This window comes from Toxorhynchites rutilus, chromosome 2, assembly GCF_029784135.1.
Source record: "Toxorhynchites rutilus septentrionalis strain SRP chromosome 2, ASM2978413v1, whole genome shotgun sequence".
Lineage (NCBI taxonomy): Eukaryota > Metazoa > Arthropoda > Insecta > Diptera > Culicidae > Toxorhynchites > Toxorhynchites rutilus.
The window spans coordinates 137,597,708-137,616,707 of NC_073745.1; the positions used below are offsets into that span (position 1 = coordinate 137,597,708).

Consider the following 19,000-nt stretch of genomic DNA (forward strand, 5'->3'; position numbering starts at 1 on the left):
GAAGGTGAGATTGATGTAGGATCTATAGCATGAAATTCAAATCAAATTTATCCTTCGGAACAATAGGTTCAAATATTAGAAGCAGAAGGTGAAAAATAGACCGTGGAGGAGACTCAAAGTAGGATTTATTATAAAAATTTAATACGCGATTATAATAAAATCTTTGCAGGATTTTTTAACCATCCCACTATATGAAAAAAGTTGGTTCATTTTATTCAAAAATTCTATTAAAATTTATTAAAAAATTCTCGAAATGGACAGTGAAATATTAAGATCACATCCAATGCATGATGGAAAGCGATGGGAAGAGTAAGTTTTTATGACATAAAGTTAACGTTAATAACTATTCTTGCTGCGAATGGATTTTAACGATTTACACACCAATCGAATCGGAGATTTGTTTGATATTCTATACATTACAATCCTATAGTCTGCATATGGTTTAAATTGATGAAAATTGGAAGCATTCCCATTCCGCCATACATTTGTTTTGTCCATTTGTGTGCTTTCCCGAACAGAGCTGTCAATAACGGGCAACTTATGCAGCCGCTAGAACAGAAACGGAGACGAATGAATCACTAGATTTGAAGTCTCCGTAAAGAAAGGAGAAGAAGAAGAAAAAGAATAGAAACAACGAAGGGGGATAGCGAAAGGAGAATATTTGCGAAGTAAACTCCACGCTTGCATAGTAAGTTAGCTATCGATAGTGTATAAGTATTACATCTCATCTGAGAAAAATTCTCAGAATCTTTTCTTGCCCGAAAAAACAAAGGTCTGGATGCCTCTCGTTAAGCACTCAGTGCAATGCGTGCATTGCTATAAAGCAACAAATTGCGACATATAACCAAAGGCAAGAAAGAATCGTTGCTTCTCGAAATGATACTACAAAACCACGCAAGTCATTAATCCTTTTCAGGGTCTCCGGATTTTTTCACTAAAGAGTTATTTATGAAATTTCGACGTATTCGCAAATAATATCCGAAATGATAAACCAACAAATCAGAAAAAAAAGATTACGTAGTCCTACGTCCTAAGCGGTCGTGTCTCGGATACAACCCCTTGTTGTGCGGTCACAAACGAATCAATAAATTTGTTAATTTATTCTCACAACCGTGCAGTATACTTTCGAGTAATAAATTACAAATTTCCTGAGAATAACATGGGTTACTTAAGAATATGTTCTGTATAATTAATAAAGGAAACTGACTTTTGGTGATTCGTTATCGCACTAATTTGTTTAGCCAGTTTTTACTCGCGGTGAGATTATCGATCTCAATCAATCTGGAAACTCCTTTATGAGTAAATCATTGGTTTTAAGTTCTATTGTTATTAAACTTCAATGATGTACAATGAAAACTAGATATTTGAATTTTCAATTTCATCCGTTCATCACTTTTTTACACCCATCTATTGTTTTTATAATTGTTTATATTTATAACCGTTGACAACCCCATGTTCGACACATGGGCGGGATCGTGTTCACGCATTTCTGTCAACCGTAGTAGAAACGCTGGGGCTCGTCGGGTCACGTGGCGGGCTCAACAATCCCTCGAATTTTTTCTCTCGCTTTCTCTGTTTGTTCTATTTCAGTTTGCGGAACAGACAAAAGATGAGAGAATGCGAAATTATTCCTCTCGCAAGCGATAACTTCTGCGCTTCCTACATTGCACACCTGTCCATATTTCTCTCTAAAATACCTAAAATACCAACGACGATATATCGTTGCGCCTCCGTTGGGACCTTATTGTACTCATCACAAGAGATATGTGTTTCAAAATAACTTTATAGAATGTTAAAATGGTTCATATTCGACGCAACTCAAATGCAAAAATGGTTAATAGATTTAACTTTTTGTTATATTTTATGCTGATTAGTGCCGCGGGTCTGTATATGTTAAGACGCGTCCACATTACGCCAATCGGTAACCGGCCTTATGCGTCCGGTGAAGCCGAATAAGTGTGGACGTGCCGTCCGGGCTTGCCGACGTGCCGAAAACCGAATTAGTGGCCAGAAAACTAACTATAAATATCTATAATAACACTTATATTTTTTTTAGTGACGTACACTCTGTCCAACTTCTATAAGACTACCCTGATTCTATTTCGTTGCATCACAAACAGTTAGAATTTCAACAAGATACATTCATACATTGTTGAATACTTAGAATAAAGTATATTGACCGTCAATTTCGTTCAAAAGAGTTGTTTTTTTATTTGTTGTGCTCAAATACGATAATTTCAGCTGTCCAGTTTCTATAACACAATTTCCAAATTCATATGTATTATAAAAATTCAAAACGATCGGCTGATTTACATGTCAATAATTGGTAACCTTGCCATTTCGGGTCAAAACCTGGAAAATTCGTGTTGGAATACTATTTACAAAATTCTGCTGAACGGATTTCTCAATAGTTTTCCATGTTTCCGAAATTGCGATCATGAGCTCTTCAATCGTGGTGTACTGTTTTCCCTTAGTGTAGATTCTGCGTACAAGGATCCGCCTAAGATTTTCAGCAGGATTCAAGTTTGGAGAGCGAGCCGACCAGTCCAAAAAATTAAGTTTTTGGTCCTTAATCCATTGCTTACTTTCCTTGCTGGTATGAATAGTAGCATTATTTTGGTGGAATGTAAACTTTTTGTGACGATGTCCACGCAAAAACGGTGTGAGAGAGGATTCCAGAACATGAACATGAATGATGTGAAATCTATCTTGAGCTTTCGGTTTGCACAGAATCCCGCCCAAACCATGCACGAGCCTCCACCAAAACAAACCTCTGCAAATTCGCCGATTCGGCTCGGTATTCTTCGCTTAGGCATGTTCCTTTCGCCGGTACTAAAAGGGTTAAGTTTTGAAAAAAATGGGTTTTTATTCAATAACTGCGTACTGCGTACTCCATACTTTACAGATATTTTTCGTTGAGGTTCACTACGTTTGAAGTTACGTACAATAGAATTTCGAATCCACATTGAAATTTTGTGTCCGCCCATTTTTCATCGAATGATATACAGTATAAAAAGGAAGAATTGAATTTTTTCCCTGATCGGTGAAAAAATTCCCTGATTTTCAAGGCTTTTCCAGGTTGTCGACACCCTATACAAGTGAGATATGGAGGAAGAGTCTGATACACACAATACGGACACTAAATAGAAGGGGTGATTATCTGAGCAAAAAAATCAAGAATACTATTCCAGGCGCGCTCAATTTATAACAGAAGAGAAAATTTCAAATTAAATTTGAGACATCATTCTGCACTCACACGCCTACAAATTGAAGGGCACTCAGTTCTTTCAAATGCTCGATTTAAAAAAATCGTCAAGTTTGAATCGACCAAATCATAACCGTAACATCTTTTATTTCTTTTATATCTACCTATTTCCGTTTACAGCATTGCATTATTGAGAAATGACTCGACAAACCGAATATTAACTTGCGATGCCCTTGTTCAAATTATTGTTCCTAATGCCAATCTAATCTGTTCTGCGATTCTCAAACTGGAGGGATCGGGTTGACATTCCTAGATTGGGGTAGCCAATCCATTATCGTAATATTATTATTTTTGAGGTTTGAGCACAACACCGGTTTATTCGGGGGTTTTTATTTCATCAAAAAAAATATCTTATCGGCTTCCTCCATTCAGTAAGAAATAACGGTGTGTGCTGTCATTATTCGAGATGTTATTGTATTAGGTTGGGGAAAAATAAATCCGTTATTCTTGCATGAAATTCAAAACTTTATTTAAGATGTTTCGGATTGTCCGATTTGGATCAAATATGCACCGTTTTGATGATTATGTTGTTGCCATTTGAAAGATAAGATAAATGATGTTGGTTTGCAATAGAAAATATGATTTTGGTTTGTCCATTTTTTTCAATGCTCTACTTCAGCGCATTTGTGTCAAATCAGGTATTGAAATGTTTTCAAACATATAAAAAAAATTGTCTTTTTCATGCTTTACAGCAGTTTTATGTGATATTTTTACGGATTCGCGTTTTTTAAAGGTTTTAAAATTCATCTCCTATTGGTGTCAATACGCCTCTCATTTTAGCTAACTTGTATCAATCACCAGATGATTATTTGGTACGTATTCAGATTTGGCGCGCTGCTTTTTTTTTGTTTGTTTTGTTGTCCTTCCCACGAAGCAGAAATAAAGTTTCTCTGTGTTGAGTACTGTTCACCTTTTAACCCTTTCGCTACGAGCGTCGTTTATAGATGACATCCGCGACGAGCTGTGTGTACGAGCGTCTTCTTTAGACGACATGAGAGTGATACTGCACATCGATCACACCAGCGCGATGTGGATACTTTTCGGCATAGTGCTCCGTAAAGCGGTAGCATTCCGGCGGAGCACACTGCCGTATTGAAAGGGTTAAATGCCCACAAAAAAGCAACATTCTGAAGAAAGCCTGAATTACAGTTCTTGGATATTGCCGTGGGTATACAAAAATCGTGATACTTTTAGAACAGTGCTTGTAGATAGAGTGGTCGACTCTATCCCATTCCATTAAGCATTTCCATAGCCATAGCTGATTTTGCTTCGTACTACGAAGGGATTTCTCTAGAGATAGACAATAGGCAAAAATCGAAGATGAACCAAAACATGTGTAAGAAAACAATTGTCAAAAATTAACTGAACATTCAAAATAGCCGTACTTGTCAGCATAAGTGGGAGACATGAGTACCAACATAATGGGTCTGATCACGAACGTCACTTCACGGTGAAAACGGAATGAAATGCATACAAATCGCATACAAATCTTTTGTTTTTCACCGTGAAGTAACGTTCGTGATCAGGCCCAATGCAAAAAAAAATCCTGAATCGAAAATACGTAACCCGCGTAAATTCGAAAGTCGCGATACTTTTTGAACAGACCTCGTCAGAAAATACGTCATGTCGTCTCTATCATAAAATAACGCTTCTTCTTCTTCTTGAATGGCGTTAACGTTCCCTGTGGAACTTTTGCCGTCTCAACGTATGTATTAACTAGCGTCATTTATTAATACTTAGTTGAGATTTCTTAAGCCAAATAACACGCCTTGAATGTATTCCGAGGGGCAAGCTCTAGAATACGCGTGACCACAGTGCAAGTCGAAGGAATTTCTCTGACGAAAAATCCCCCGGCCAGAACGGGAATCGAACCCGAACACCCGGCATGATAATGTGAGACGCTAACCACTCGGCCACGGGTGCACTAAAATAACGCATTATCTTCGAATTATTACAGTTTTTAGGTAAGTTTGCCATAAGATGCGCTCTACTCACGTGAACACATTCCTCGTACAGCGAAATTTCACATCACACTATCTTTACGTAACTTCAAAGCCTGGGATAAGAAGCCTTTTGAATTGGCAATAAACTCAAACAACGAGAAATATAACATCTACTTGAAAATTCGATTTTTTGAAATGATAATTTCTAAAATCACACAAATCATAATCATTTTTCGGACAAACCATGAGCATAATTTCTCTTTGAGGAATATCGTTAAAAAAAACATGAAAATTTGGATAATTTGAACGCTTTTTAGTATTATTAGCAACTAGAGACATAGGGCTTTTCAACATACCTAAACTTGTCTCGATTATATGTGATTGTATGATACTCAGAATGCATTCAAGACGTGTTATGTTAGAAATCTCAATTAAGTACTAAGAAAAAATGACGCAAGTAATACTACGTTGAGACGACGAAGTTCCTCTAGGAACGTTAGTTAAGAAGATGAAGACCAAGCTATTACCATCCTTTTCTTACATTGCAAAACTGATATGAAACTGGGACCAAGAGAAGATTGTGAAAATCGATTACTATAGTTTTTCGTCAATAATGAGTAATGACCAATACTTCTATGAGAGAGACAATCTGCCTTTTAAATGGCAACAAATTCAACAACATAACGGCGCATATTTGATCTCAATTGGACAATCCGAAACATCTTAAATAAAGTTTTGAATTTCACGTTAAAATAATGGATTTCTTTTTTCTCAATCAGTATATAAGATGATCCATAATTTCCTTCACGAGAAGTCAAAAGTATAACTTGACTTAAACGGTACAGCTGTCGTCCTTGCTTAAAGGATAATAGAGCCATCTCTTAAGTCGATTGAGTGTGTCTTTCTCTTTAGTGAACAAGAATAATCTCCCCTGTCGAGTAGAAATTGAAACATTGCCTTGTTGTGATCAATTTCCATACCATAATTGTTATAAATTGTTAACGATTTTTGTTGCATTGTGGACCGAATCGTAACCCACAGTACGCACTCTCAATTTCAGAACATTGGAGTTGATTGACGCCTTTTATCGTTATTCCAAATCTGTTTCGTATGTTTTGTATAATACTAGGGCAAATGATGTTGGTTTGTTCAGTCGAAAATCTGATCTTGGTTTGTCCACTGTTTTGAATGCTCTAGTTCAGCGCACCTGTGTCAAATCAAGTGTTCAAATCGCCAAGAAAGCTTCCGGATGGGTATACGAACATCGCTTGCTAAAGGAAACTATCCAACGTAATCAAATATTAACATATATGACTCCAAACAGTAAACAATACGTGAACCCCCTTAGCGCGAGCCCTGCTTTATGCTGCCTACGCTTAATTTGCATTGATTGGGATAGGGTTTGCCAGAGCCCCGGTTTCAACGCGCTCCTAATCAAGGCGGCTAGAAGTATATCCTAAGGTGAGGTCGTTTCGTCACTAAGTTGGTTAGGGGAGCGGTATATGAAAACAATACGGAAGAAAGCAGAAGGGGAATTATTTGCATGAAGCGTGAAAGACACAGACTGATCCCGAGCGAGCTTGGACACAAGCGTATTGTGTTTTGTTTACAAACAAAACACAGTATTCCAAGATGGCTGAAGAGCGGTTTTAGCAAGTTGGCTCACCTTAGGATATACTTCTAGGCGCCTTACTCCTAATTTGGGCTTCCTAAAAGTAATCGACTCAACCATATTCTGCGCAGTTAAGACTTTCCAAAGTTTAAACCATTCTGTAATCAAAATGTGCAATGTGCAAAAAATGCATCATATCACAAAACAATTAATGTGGTCTTGAAACTATATCATTGTAACATTGGAAAACCATAAACAATGCTTCATCAAACTATTTAAAAAAAATTTTTGACGTAGAACTATGTCTTTCAGGAAGGGTGCCAAATCAGAAAACAGGTCATGTTTTTATGAAACAAAGTTAACGTTAATAACTATTTTCACTGTTAACGAATTCTCATGATTTGCATACCAATAGAATCGGAAATTTTCAAAGATTTGTTTGATATGCTATACATTACAATTCGCTAATCTCTAAACGGTTTAAATTCATGACAACTGGAAGAACTTCCTATTTTCCCACACTTTTGTTCTGCCGATTTGTGTGCTAACCCTACCCGTATTTCGAATACTTAACTCTAACATTTCTCAACAGATCGGAAAGATGTTTGCATCAATTGATAGGAAATATATATTTCTACGCGTCTATAACAATTAATAAAATGTTATTTTTCATGAGATAAACAGTTGAATAACTGTAAAATGTCAAGCGTTAACGCCCTAACTGCCAAGTTTTGATTGGCCCGATTTACGGTTTCCCCAACACAGACTTCAAAATCGATGTACATATGGAAATCCGCTTTGGAAATATACATGCAAGTAGGGGTTATTGTAGTTCCCACCGAGCTGAGTTTCCCTAACACGGACTTTAAAATTAAAGTGTCTGGGGGAATCCGCTTTGCAAGTACAGGGTGGGCCATTTAAAGTGGAAGGATTTGTTTTTGCAATAGCAAAGTAAAGAAGTGGAATTTAAATTTTTTTTTTTTGAAATTCATTTATTTTGGTCCAAGGAGATTTGTTCTAACTACTTTTTGATTATGATATCTCGTAAATGACCGCCTCTGGCCTTGACCGCAAAATGTGCCCTTTTTTCGGCATTTTCCATCACTTTGCCCAATGTTTCGGCCGATATGGCAGCAATTTCTTGTCGGATATTGTCTTTCAGCGCAGCCAGGGTCCTTGGTTTACCAGTGTATACCTTGGATTTTAAATATCCCCATAAAAAAAAGTCAGGAGGCGTCAAATCAGGTGATCTCGGTGGCCAGTCATAATCGCCGTTTTTCGATATAAATCTTCCGGGGAACGTTTCGCGCAATAATTTGGTCGTGGCAGCCGCTGTATGGCATGTAGCGCCGTCCTGTTGGAACCAGTAATTGTCCAATTCATTTTCACGAACAAATGGCAATAAAAAGATGCCTAACTCTTGCAAACGATGGCGACCTGATGTCGATGGAGTCTCTGCAACACTGGCTCGAACGGCATCAATATTCTTGTCGAAACGTCTTGGTCGTTGTCTGGACAGATGACTGGCATTACCAACACTACCAGACGATATAAATTTGGCATATAATCGACGTATAGTGTTGTCTCCAGGCGATGTTTTAACTTTATTTTTATTTTTCCACGCGCGTTTAGTTAACACAATTGAGAAGTTATTTTGAATGTACAGCTGAACAATTTCAGCGCGTTGTTTAGGTGTGTATTGTTCCATGGTTGAAATTGTACTGAAATGACGCTTCCAACGTGGTATGACATTTGTTAATCTGACATCTCTGTCAAAAGTTATGGGGTTGCCAGATGCTTCCACTTTAAATGGCCCACCCTGTACATGCAAGTCGGGGGTATTTTTTGGTGTTGAGTACTTTTGTACCTGCTTGTCGTTGTATTGTGACAGGAATATGGTTCCCTAAAACGAACTTTAAAACTGAGAAGTCTGGAAAATCGTCATTTCAGATACTAGCGGTGAATGAATTTTTGCGGTACGAGAACTACGTAAACATGAGATGTGAAATACTTTCAGAGGTAAATGTAAAATACAATGATCGTTTGACAATTCTTCCGTTCACATATTTTGGTAGTCCTAGACATCATATCAAACTCAAATTTATTAGTAACGAAAAACATAATCTACTACGAAAATTCCGATGCATTTTAAAATAATATCAAGTGGACTGCATAATATAGTTGCGTAGTTCTACATCGAAAATATGCGGTCGTGTCCTACATACAACCCCTTAATTTTTTTTTTTTTAAACATGATTCTAATAATGCACTGTAATATTCTTGACTCTACCCAAGTGTATTCCTAATTCTGTAAATTTGTTAATAAGGTTATTTTATTTATTCATTGGCAAACAAGTTTCACGTTTCATTCAGTCTGAGTCATTTCTACTCCCCATTGACCAACCATCGGGAGCGCTATTTGCAATTTCCGCAGGAAGGCATCGTTTTTACTGGAATATTACCAATGGCGGTGCTGATACACCAGCCGCACTAGATGAAAATAGCACTGTGTTGCATTTCTTCTCCGAATTCACGTTTGAAGTATGGACGAAGTTTTCACCAGCTGGTGCCAAAATCACTTCCTTTGTTGAAACAAGTCTTATGGGAGGATTCGTCCATGTTGGACACACGGGTAGAATCTTCTAAGACGTATCTGCTTGTCGGACGTAATCCTCTACCCCGTGGAACCACTTCCGGATTTTATGCTCCGTAACATAAGTTCGCTACTTAGAAGCACACTTGGAATTCTTGACTTGATGACGGGATGACGTCTTAGAAAACCTTCACCCACTTGTATAAAAATCGAACAAACCAACACCATTTACCTTATTTATATCCCGAAAACATTCGAAACGACGGCGATTCTAAGGAGGTATTTCAAACAGCGATATCGTGGACGTGAAAATAACAGCTTTGCTACCGCTTTAAAAGTGAAAGATGGCTTTAGAACAGAAAAGGAAATTTGTAAAAAATTTGGTTTCTGTAAATGGTCGGTGTTAATTCAGACCGGACCATGTGACATTTTTATGATTTCGAGAAAAACGAACATAAAGTTTAATGCTCTGTAATTTTCAAAGCATTTATTTTTTTCGTTCAATATTGTTCTCAGAAATGTTAGCTACTCTCTGGCAAAACTTTGACGTATGATAGTTGTAAAGAAACATCAAGTATCATGCCAAAAAATGCAGTTATTTGGCTGCCTATATGTACATGGTCCATTCTGACTGATTCAAATGAAGCATTTTTTTAAGAGTTGGTTCACTATGACTGAACAATTTCGAAATATTTCTCAATCAATTAATAGTTGTGAGTCAAAGTGTGCCATTCTGCTAAGGACCGTATCGTTAATTATGGGTACGCTCAAAACACAGCTTTATTTCAAATATTGCATTTATTTTTCAGTTCTGATATCAAAATATTGTATCTTATGAATGAAAGAAAGGAGTAACAGTAAAAAATAATCAAGATTCTGATTTTCGCGCCAATGATCGCACCTGCTTCTTGATGTCCCTCATTAGGTTCTGGACAACCGTCTCATCGACTTGTTTGCTCACATTTATCCAATCCTTTTTGAACTGCTCAAGGTCATCGGCTGCCTTGTCCTTCTTCCGCAGTCGTCCCTTCATCAAAGCCCAAAATTTTTCAATAGGTCTTATTTGCGGACAATTTGGAGGATTCATCTCCTTTTCCACAAAATCGACATTATTCTCGCGAAACCAATCCAAGGTCAAACGTGCATAGTGGCATGATGCCAAATCAGGCCAAAATAGTGTCGGACCAGTGTGCTTTCGGATGAGCGGTAACACACGCTTTTGGAGACATTCTTTCCGGTAAATTTCACCATTCATATTCCCGAGAGTGAAGAAAGGAGATGATTTCATGCCACATTGACAAACAGCTTGCCAAACCAGCACTTTCTTACCGAATTTTTCGCAAAAAATTGACTTCTCCGCGTTCGGGACATCTGTTCCTTGCTTTACAGTGTAAAACTGTGCCCCAGGAAGAGTTTTGTAGTCCAGTTTGACGTAGGTTTCATCATCCATGACGATGCACAGTTCGCGTTTGCTTAAAATCCCATCGTAAAGCTTACGGGCACGGGTTTTCACGGAACTTGCCTGAATTTGGCTGCGTTTGGGACATTTTTGCTTTCTATATGCCTTCAGTGAGTTACGTTCTTTGGCACGTTGAACCATACCGATTGATGTTCCACACTTTTTTGCGCAATCCCGTATCGATAATTCCTTTTTTCTTTCAAATTGCCTGCAAATCTTTTTATCCAAGTTTGGCTTGGATGGCCCAGGTTTTCTGCCGCGACCGGGTAGATCCTTCAATGTATTATACATACCAAATCGCTTGATAGCGTTTTGGACCGCATGGACGCTTACTCCTTCCGCCTTCGCCAATTTTCTCATTGATATTCCTGTTTCGGAGCAGTATCTGGTCACAATGGATTTTCGTTTTTCTTCTGTTAGCCCTCTCATGATTGCACTTTTAGGAAAAAACGATCTTTTAACAATGCTAACTGAACGCTAACTGTGTCAACAACAGGAGAAAAATAAACAGCTGTCAAAACAAGCTATAGTCTTTTTCAGACGGAGACTCTAAGGCGTACCCATAAATAACGATACGGTCCTTATGAAAATTAGAGCAGGAAGGATTGTGAGTTTGGCACTGCATAAACATTTGTGTGCGTTCAGCATAATAGTCTCTACCATCTACTGTTGGCATGAATATGATTGCACGGCAAACATGTTAAGCATAAACTTCCCATTTTCATCAATTCAATCGTCAAATTTGAATTTATTGTCATCGCTACAGCCTAAATCGCACTCTGAAATAGTACATTTTGCGACCATTTCCAATGAAGACCAGCATTTTTCACTGATCCGTTCGGAGTCGGAGTGGAACAAGTTTATTTTTTAATATACTCCGAAGTGCACATTTTACACTAACGGGTTCAAGCACATTTCGACAAGGTACCTATTAGCTTCAAGAAAATGTTTTGTTGGTTTGAATTCGGCGCTTGGATATTGTTTAAATTCAATATACAAACGATTGTCACATGGTCCACTCTGTCTGTACATGATATAGAGCCATTTCGCCATGGTAAATGGTACATGGTCCGCTCTGACTGCATACTATGAGGGGTTTTCGTTGATCAATCATAACAATTTCGATCCTTTATTCCTGCTGTATGCGTGATTTTCCAAATTTGATAAATGTGGTATTTAGCATACATAATGCTTAACCAAATGTAATCAGTAACTCGAAATTTTCAATTTTGCGATTTGGTCCACTCTGACTTAACACCGACCAAATGGTTCATGAAATGAGATTTTACTGGTTAGAAAGGTAATAACAGTATAACGAATGTACATATAGTTCTCAGACTTCTACGTGATATTAATGTGATACCATTTATACAAAACTACAGCAAGAACCTCAACTAAAGCAACGTCATAATTGTCTGAGGTTCCAAACGATTATTTTGTTCACCAATTTACTATGACTTCATTTTGTTTGTTCAAATCCAAATTTCAAAAATATACTTTTAATCTCTGAGCAATATAAACCAAAAACACTTCAAAATTGAAAATCTCCCCTATATACCCGCAATCACATATTCTCTGCAAACCCGCACGGAAACAAGTTATTAATCCATTGTAACAGCAACTATCTCCCTCACTTTTCAACAATCCTTAGAAGTGCGCATCCTTCCAGCAGTATTCCTACTAACCTGCGACCTGACCGATGACGACACTAGCTAGACCATGATCTAATGATTCATTTTCCTTCTCTTTTGCACCGTTTATCACACTCATTTCATTGTAGAAACGAAGTCAAACCCAAGTACGCCAAACAAGCAGCAGCCCCCGCCGGTTCAGGACTCACAGCCTACGATACTATGGCAGTGTAATCTATAAGCTGCTAAAACCGCTAAACGCTACAACTAGTAGTTCTACTAGAAAACAACCAATTTTCTCCTTTTAATCTGTAAGTTTTTGCTCCGACTGTGTATCGCCGACCCTATCATCATCATAACACACACACACATTGCCACTCATTTTTGAATCATAACTAAACTATAAGCACAAACATGTGACTCCTCCGAATCGATATCCTATCAAGCAACTCCATTGGGAGTAGCAAAAGAGTCCCGTCGCTTTTGCTGTGGGGAAAACGCCACCAGCTCAACAGCAGCAGCAGTGGTCAAATCCAAACAGATTATTAGATTTGTATAATTACTACGAAGCAACTCGTGTATGTTTTTACTCAGTGTCTATATATTGTATAAGATTTCAGTCTTCGTATTAAGTGTATGTTAACGTTTAATTATTTACCACTGTATTCGATCGATTCAAAACATTTTTTCGAGATTTGATCGCGCATTACCTAGGCGCAGGTAGCACAGACAAAGGCATAGAAAACCCTTTCTCAACCGATATGGAACATAGAAAACCTAATCAAAATCCATCAATCGCATCCAAAATCACATTTCTTCGCAGGCTAAACAAAATATGATACAGATATAACAAATTAGTCTTACACCTAACCAATTTTACTATCGACTAAAACTACGCGAAGTAAGAACCGCTGCAAAGCCATTGCTGAGTGCGAGCTATTTTCGAAGAGGAACCAGCCGCAATCAAATTTATTAAATTATTACGATGTAATAATGCCAAAAAAGAAGTGTTAGGAATCAGGATGCAGCCGCGACAGCAATCGGCGGAGCGCGAAAATATACATATAAACGCATAATTCAGGCAAGAGAATATCTAGGTTAGAATACGTAGGTGTGTAGCAAAGGTGAGGAGTGATGAGAGCGAATTTTGCGAGAATGTGGAATGAAACTAAACGTAAAAAAGTAAAAATAACTATCAATAACGAAATACAAATGAGTGTAATTCAAAATTTGTTACTCAGCCAGGTGCGAGGTGGATGATTATTTTCAGTCATCCACTATGCGATGGAGAATTGAATACGATATTGAGATGCCGATCATAATGGAGGATTGTCTCGAGATTTGCAACCCAATGACCTAATCACAAACTAATGTAATGTATAAGTTTTATATTTATCTTTTACGAGAAAAGCTTTAATTTGCTCCAAATAAGCATATTCCTAGGTAATAAGTTTTTTGATTTGATGTTTTTACTAATAAGCACAATTTACGCCAATGCCCAATATGATAGGCAGAGATTACTATACCAAAAATCCAACAATACAAGGAACCACTAGATGATTGCTCAACATTTTCTACTACGAGTCTGTCCCTTGAATTGGTAGTAATCCCGCAACACAACAAAAATACATCAGTTTTGAGTGTGGCTACGAAATTGAACCATTTAATTTGTCTAAGAATTGATATTAGTTACTTTATGGGTTGAAAATTTCAGTCTTGATTCAACGTTTTAACATTATGCAGTATCGATATTATAATCCGCGTTTCTACCCCTTTCACAAATATCTGAAAAAAAATGAATTTCGATCCCACAACCCTTTTATAGACTCTTACGGTTGTGAAAAGGGGAGCTTGAAGCTATCTTTGAACTGTATCTCCCTACAACCCTATAATTCCCTTTTTCTCGAGACATCCACCAATCGCAGCTCGCACAAGTTTGGATTAAGAAGGAAAGCAAATAAAAAAAAAAAATATATATATATATATATATAAATAATATCCATTTTGCTAGGTATGTTTACATTATACTAATAACTACAAAATACTGTAAACGATTATAGAAATCCTTATAACTAGTAACATTTTTCAGAAATTGTATGAACAGAAGAAGAGACAAAATTGGGACTCGGTTATTTACAAAATTAAATAAAACTCACTTTTGTAATTTATTGAATATAGCCAATTAAGTGATAGGAACAAATTTTTTATACTGTGTGATGAACTTTTTTGGCCCCACTATTGATTGGTTTGGTTTTTGGGTTCCTTGTATAAATTTTAAAACATTTCGAGCTGCACTCTACTTTCTGTCAAAGGATCTGAACAAAAAACCGTGATTGAGATATTTGTTTGAAAAAAAAACGAAAGACTATTTGGGATTAAAACCAACTATAAGAATAGTAAAATGAAATTTGTATCTTGATTGTAATGCAACTCATCCAATATAACATGCAAAAACATACGAAACTCTAAGAAAGCAAAATATTGCAATGTTTTTCCACCTATGGATAGTGAAGTTACTGGATTAACTATTACAAATACAGTGTTTATTAAGAGTAAAACGAAAATAATGAAAGAAAAAAAACATAAATTTAAACAAATGTTTCGACAAAACAAGTGAACAAGAAAATCAAATGTTGGAAGGTTTTGGTATTAAATCAGCTAGTAATACAAGATGTACTCAGCAACAGAGCTTATAATTTACACCACCTCATTGATTGAAGAACCACCAGAGGATTGAAAACCACAGAAATAATAATTTCCTCACAGGTCCGCGGCTATATCTTCTCTTCGTTGTTTGCCTTAACCAACTACAACAAGAACGAACAACTGTGCGCTTTCTAGTCAAAATTGCAGCTTTTTTTTTCTTAAGTCACAATGTTTGGAACAATGTTTTGCTTCATGTGCCATAATAATTATATGCTTTGTTGTTTTTCGAGAGCAACATCAGCATTCACACAAACACACTCGAAAAGCGTGATTTCAATTTGAAGAGAAAAAAAAACAAAGCAATCGGAGACAACATAGGTATGTCAATATTTTGCTGACAATGAAATGATGTTTATATAAATTGCCGCCGGTCCATGAAAAGATAGCATCACACACACAGTCATATATATACACAATACAAACGAAATTAATCAAAACACATGCAATTGTGTACAAAAAAACTAGAGTGTTTTGTTCTCCTTGATTGATGAGAAAATGCATCTTAGCGTCCATTTAGCAGGGGTTTGCTGTTCCATCGCATCCTCGAGTGGTGAAGGATATTCCTGAGCAATCATGATGTGATCCGAACGAAGACTAATCTTATGCGTTACGTTTCTTACTTCTACAGCATCATGTGTAGAATTTTGTGAAGATCTACGGACTTAATTACACGATTTACAAATGATTTGTTCGACTTGGTGGTTCACAGCTTGTCTGCTTCGGAATAGTCATCCCCAATCAAGGATCGTTCGACATCAACCATCGTTTTGTTACTATTCAAATTAGCCAAAAGTAATGCTAGAGAACTTTCTTTAACTCTGTGGAACAAAAAGAGAAAAAAATAATCAATTGCTCGACTATATATGGCATGTGAAACTAATAAAACAAAAGCTATATATGAAAACAAACACAAAAAAAACACAAATAATAATCCACAAATTCGATGTAGTTGTATTTGCTCGCTTTACTATGGAACAAAACAAAAACAAGATAAGTGAAAATCTTTAACAAACGCAACTAGTAATTACTATCAGGTAAAATTATTATCTTGAATACAAGATATTGATGAAGTGAAAAAAGCAACTAAATTTGGAAGTGTGGGATGCACGGGCGAAACTGAATTATTGATAAAAACTTGAAAAGTACTAATAAAAAAAATGTAAAATTCCAACATGTGTGTTTTTAGTTTTATCCGAAAGCCCGATGTCCCCCTTATAAGCACTCAACTCAACATAATATGTGTTACAAAGGCAAATAATTGCGTGAAATTCGAACCAGAAGTCAGCCTAACTCCACCAGAGAGATTTGTTGATGCAAATAATACTGAAAAGAGGTTAGCATTGGTCCAAAAAATGATGGAAATAATCCCAAACCGGGAATAGGTGGGCTGTGTGAAGGAGTCTGTTCAGTCGCATCAGACAATACTATCACATTCAGTGGCGCTGATGAACTGATTGAAGAATTGCACTTCTGCTAACGTTAACGCAGTGGTTCAGCAAAACTTAGACACAGTTAATTGACAGCACCTCATATTTTTGTCCATATATTTCATCAACCAATATCAACAACGAGAGTGCATGCTGAGGTTTGTATCTACGATAGTTTTACACATTCAAAACACAAACTTTTGGAATATTGCAGTTATGAGTGAAATATTTATCTATTCATCCAGTTTCAACAAAACAAAAAGTGTCGTACAGTCTGAAATTCAAATACAAATCCTTATGCCAAACACATGTCTAATCATATCAAACTCAAATAACAAGCATAATTCAAACATTGCGCTTGAACTTGGGTAGACGGTACATTTCGTAATTGCTCTCCGTGATGGACTTCATAAGCTCTTTCAACCCTTTGCGGTTGTATTAAATATGGGCATGGGTGTCGTACTGGTCGAAATTATTTTTCCTTGAAAAAGCAGTGATACATGCAATATAATGAAAAATTAATATTTTTTTTGACGTAGGACTACGTCTTTCATTTCTATACCGGGGTGTAAAATCAAAGTTTCGAAAACGAAAGCGTTACGCCGGAGACCGAGATTTTGAGCGTTAATAGCTCCTAAACAACTGAACGAAATGGTATGATAAACACTTCATTCGAAAGATAAAATGTCTACGCGTTATATACTTGTTACTTTTTGATCCAAAAACTTGTTTCAATAGTCTTAAAATTGCTTTCAAAACAGGCTATTGAAATCACCAATCGGTATATAAGCGAGCGGCGCTCGGAAATCCACTCAGTTCTAATTGAACAGCGATTGGAGCATGTTGTCGCTGTTGCGGTGAAGCTCTTTATTTATCATGAAAGCGCGGATGAACGGTGTCACCAAGAGCCTGTTTGTGCACCCTAGGCCAGAAGGGAATCTATCAGGAGGAGAGTGATGCCACAAACGGTTCCCTGGGAAGACATCGCTACACACACATACACGCGCGGCTATTAACAGGTGGTTATCGAGTTGGCATTAACCACTGGTGGGCTTCCAGTATCGAGGAAAATGTGGAAATAACTAATCGTTACTGAAAATAATCTGCCAGTTCCTCTGGGAATTTTCAAAATATATTCATTTGAAAGAGTTTAATTGAATGTTTTCTATCCATGTAACACTGTGACCAAATACATTAGATTTTGTGATTTTTTAATCAATCTCGTTTTCGAAGTTCTCCAAATATTCATTCATTCAGAATGAATTCAGATTCAACTTCATACAAATGATCTCTAAATCAACGATAGTCCTACGTCACCCTTGCGGTTATACCATAGATATAACCAACTTCCTGTTTTTTGTGAACTTTATATATGTATTAATTTAACAAATTATTTTAATGTGATGTTTGTTGTATAAAAAAATTGTCTCTTATGACACTTATGCGATTATTCAAATAACATGAGACATTTATGCAAACAGTAGGTCTGATACTTATGAACAATCTTTTCCATCACACCAAAGTGTTACAATGGCTAAATTCTGCTATTATGAGTTTTACCCCACATTCCTATGCATTCAACGCACTGTGCGTTGTCTTGCCCAAGGCGCGTAGAAGTATATCCTAAGGTGGGTCAACTTGCTAAAACCACTCTTCAGCCATCTTGGAAGTCTACTGTGTTTTGTTTGTAAACAAAACACAATACGCTAGTGCCGAAGCTCGCTCCTGATCAGTCTGTCTCTTTCACGCTTCAAGGAAATAATTCCCCTTCTGCTTTCTTCCGTACTGTTTTCATATACCGCTCCCCTAACCAACTTAGTGACGAAACGGCCTCACCTAGTCCCATAGACCCGTCTTGGTCTTGCCTAAGTGATTACTTTGTTTAATACTGAGTACCGTTATCTATTACTCCCATGAGAAGGATTTTTAGGTGGAGCAGATGGCAGAATTTGCGAGCGTAGTGTGCGTGATAGCATGCGCTGCCTTAGCTACTTTAACATTGTGACGTTAATATTTGTGTTTACCAGTGCTTTCATCATTCATTCAAATTTGAATGAACCAACCGTAATACAGTTCAGTTGCTCTAACAGGGTGTCGACTCAAAACTCGAAGAAAATTCCCTGTTTTCCAGTAATTTTTCAGAAAAATTCCAGATGCAGACTAGTAATAAAATTCTCTCCTTATACTTTAGCTATAGTTCCTAAAGGCGGAATTCCACCTATTCAACATGCTACATGCTACAAATCAATAATAAACAACAATGGATATTATACTTGCGCAATTTTTTATTTTGTTTCCACCTCTTCCACTACACAGTAATATGTGAACGCTCACTGCTCCAACATATCTGTTCTGATGTTATTG

At 37.0% G+C, this 19,000-nt stretch overlaps 1 protein-coding gene across 50 annotated transcripts in view; it reads left to right on the top strand.

Moving 5' to 3' along the window:
• The window catches only part of LOC129767373 (cell adhesion molecule Dscam2), a 169,072-nt gene extending 152,692 nt beyond the window's left edge, over positions 1 to 16,380 (top strand). For all 50 annotated transcript variants that reach the window (XM_055768229.1, XM_055768230.1, XM_055768217.1 and 47 more), the window contains one exon: positions 12,653 to 16,380. In XM_055768229.1, coding sequence (XP_055624204.1) covers positions 12,653 to 12,737 — 85 coding nt within the window. In that variant the 3' untranslated portion in view covers positions 12,738 to 16,380. The remainder of the gene's footprint in view (positions 1 to 12,652) is intronic.
• Positions 16,381 to 19,000: the final 2,620 nt, after the last annotated feature.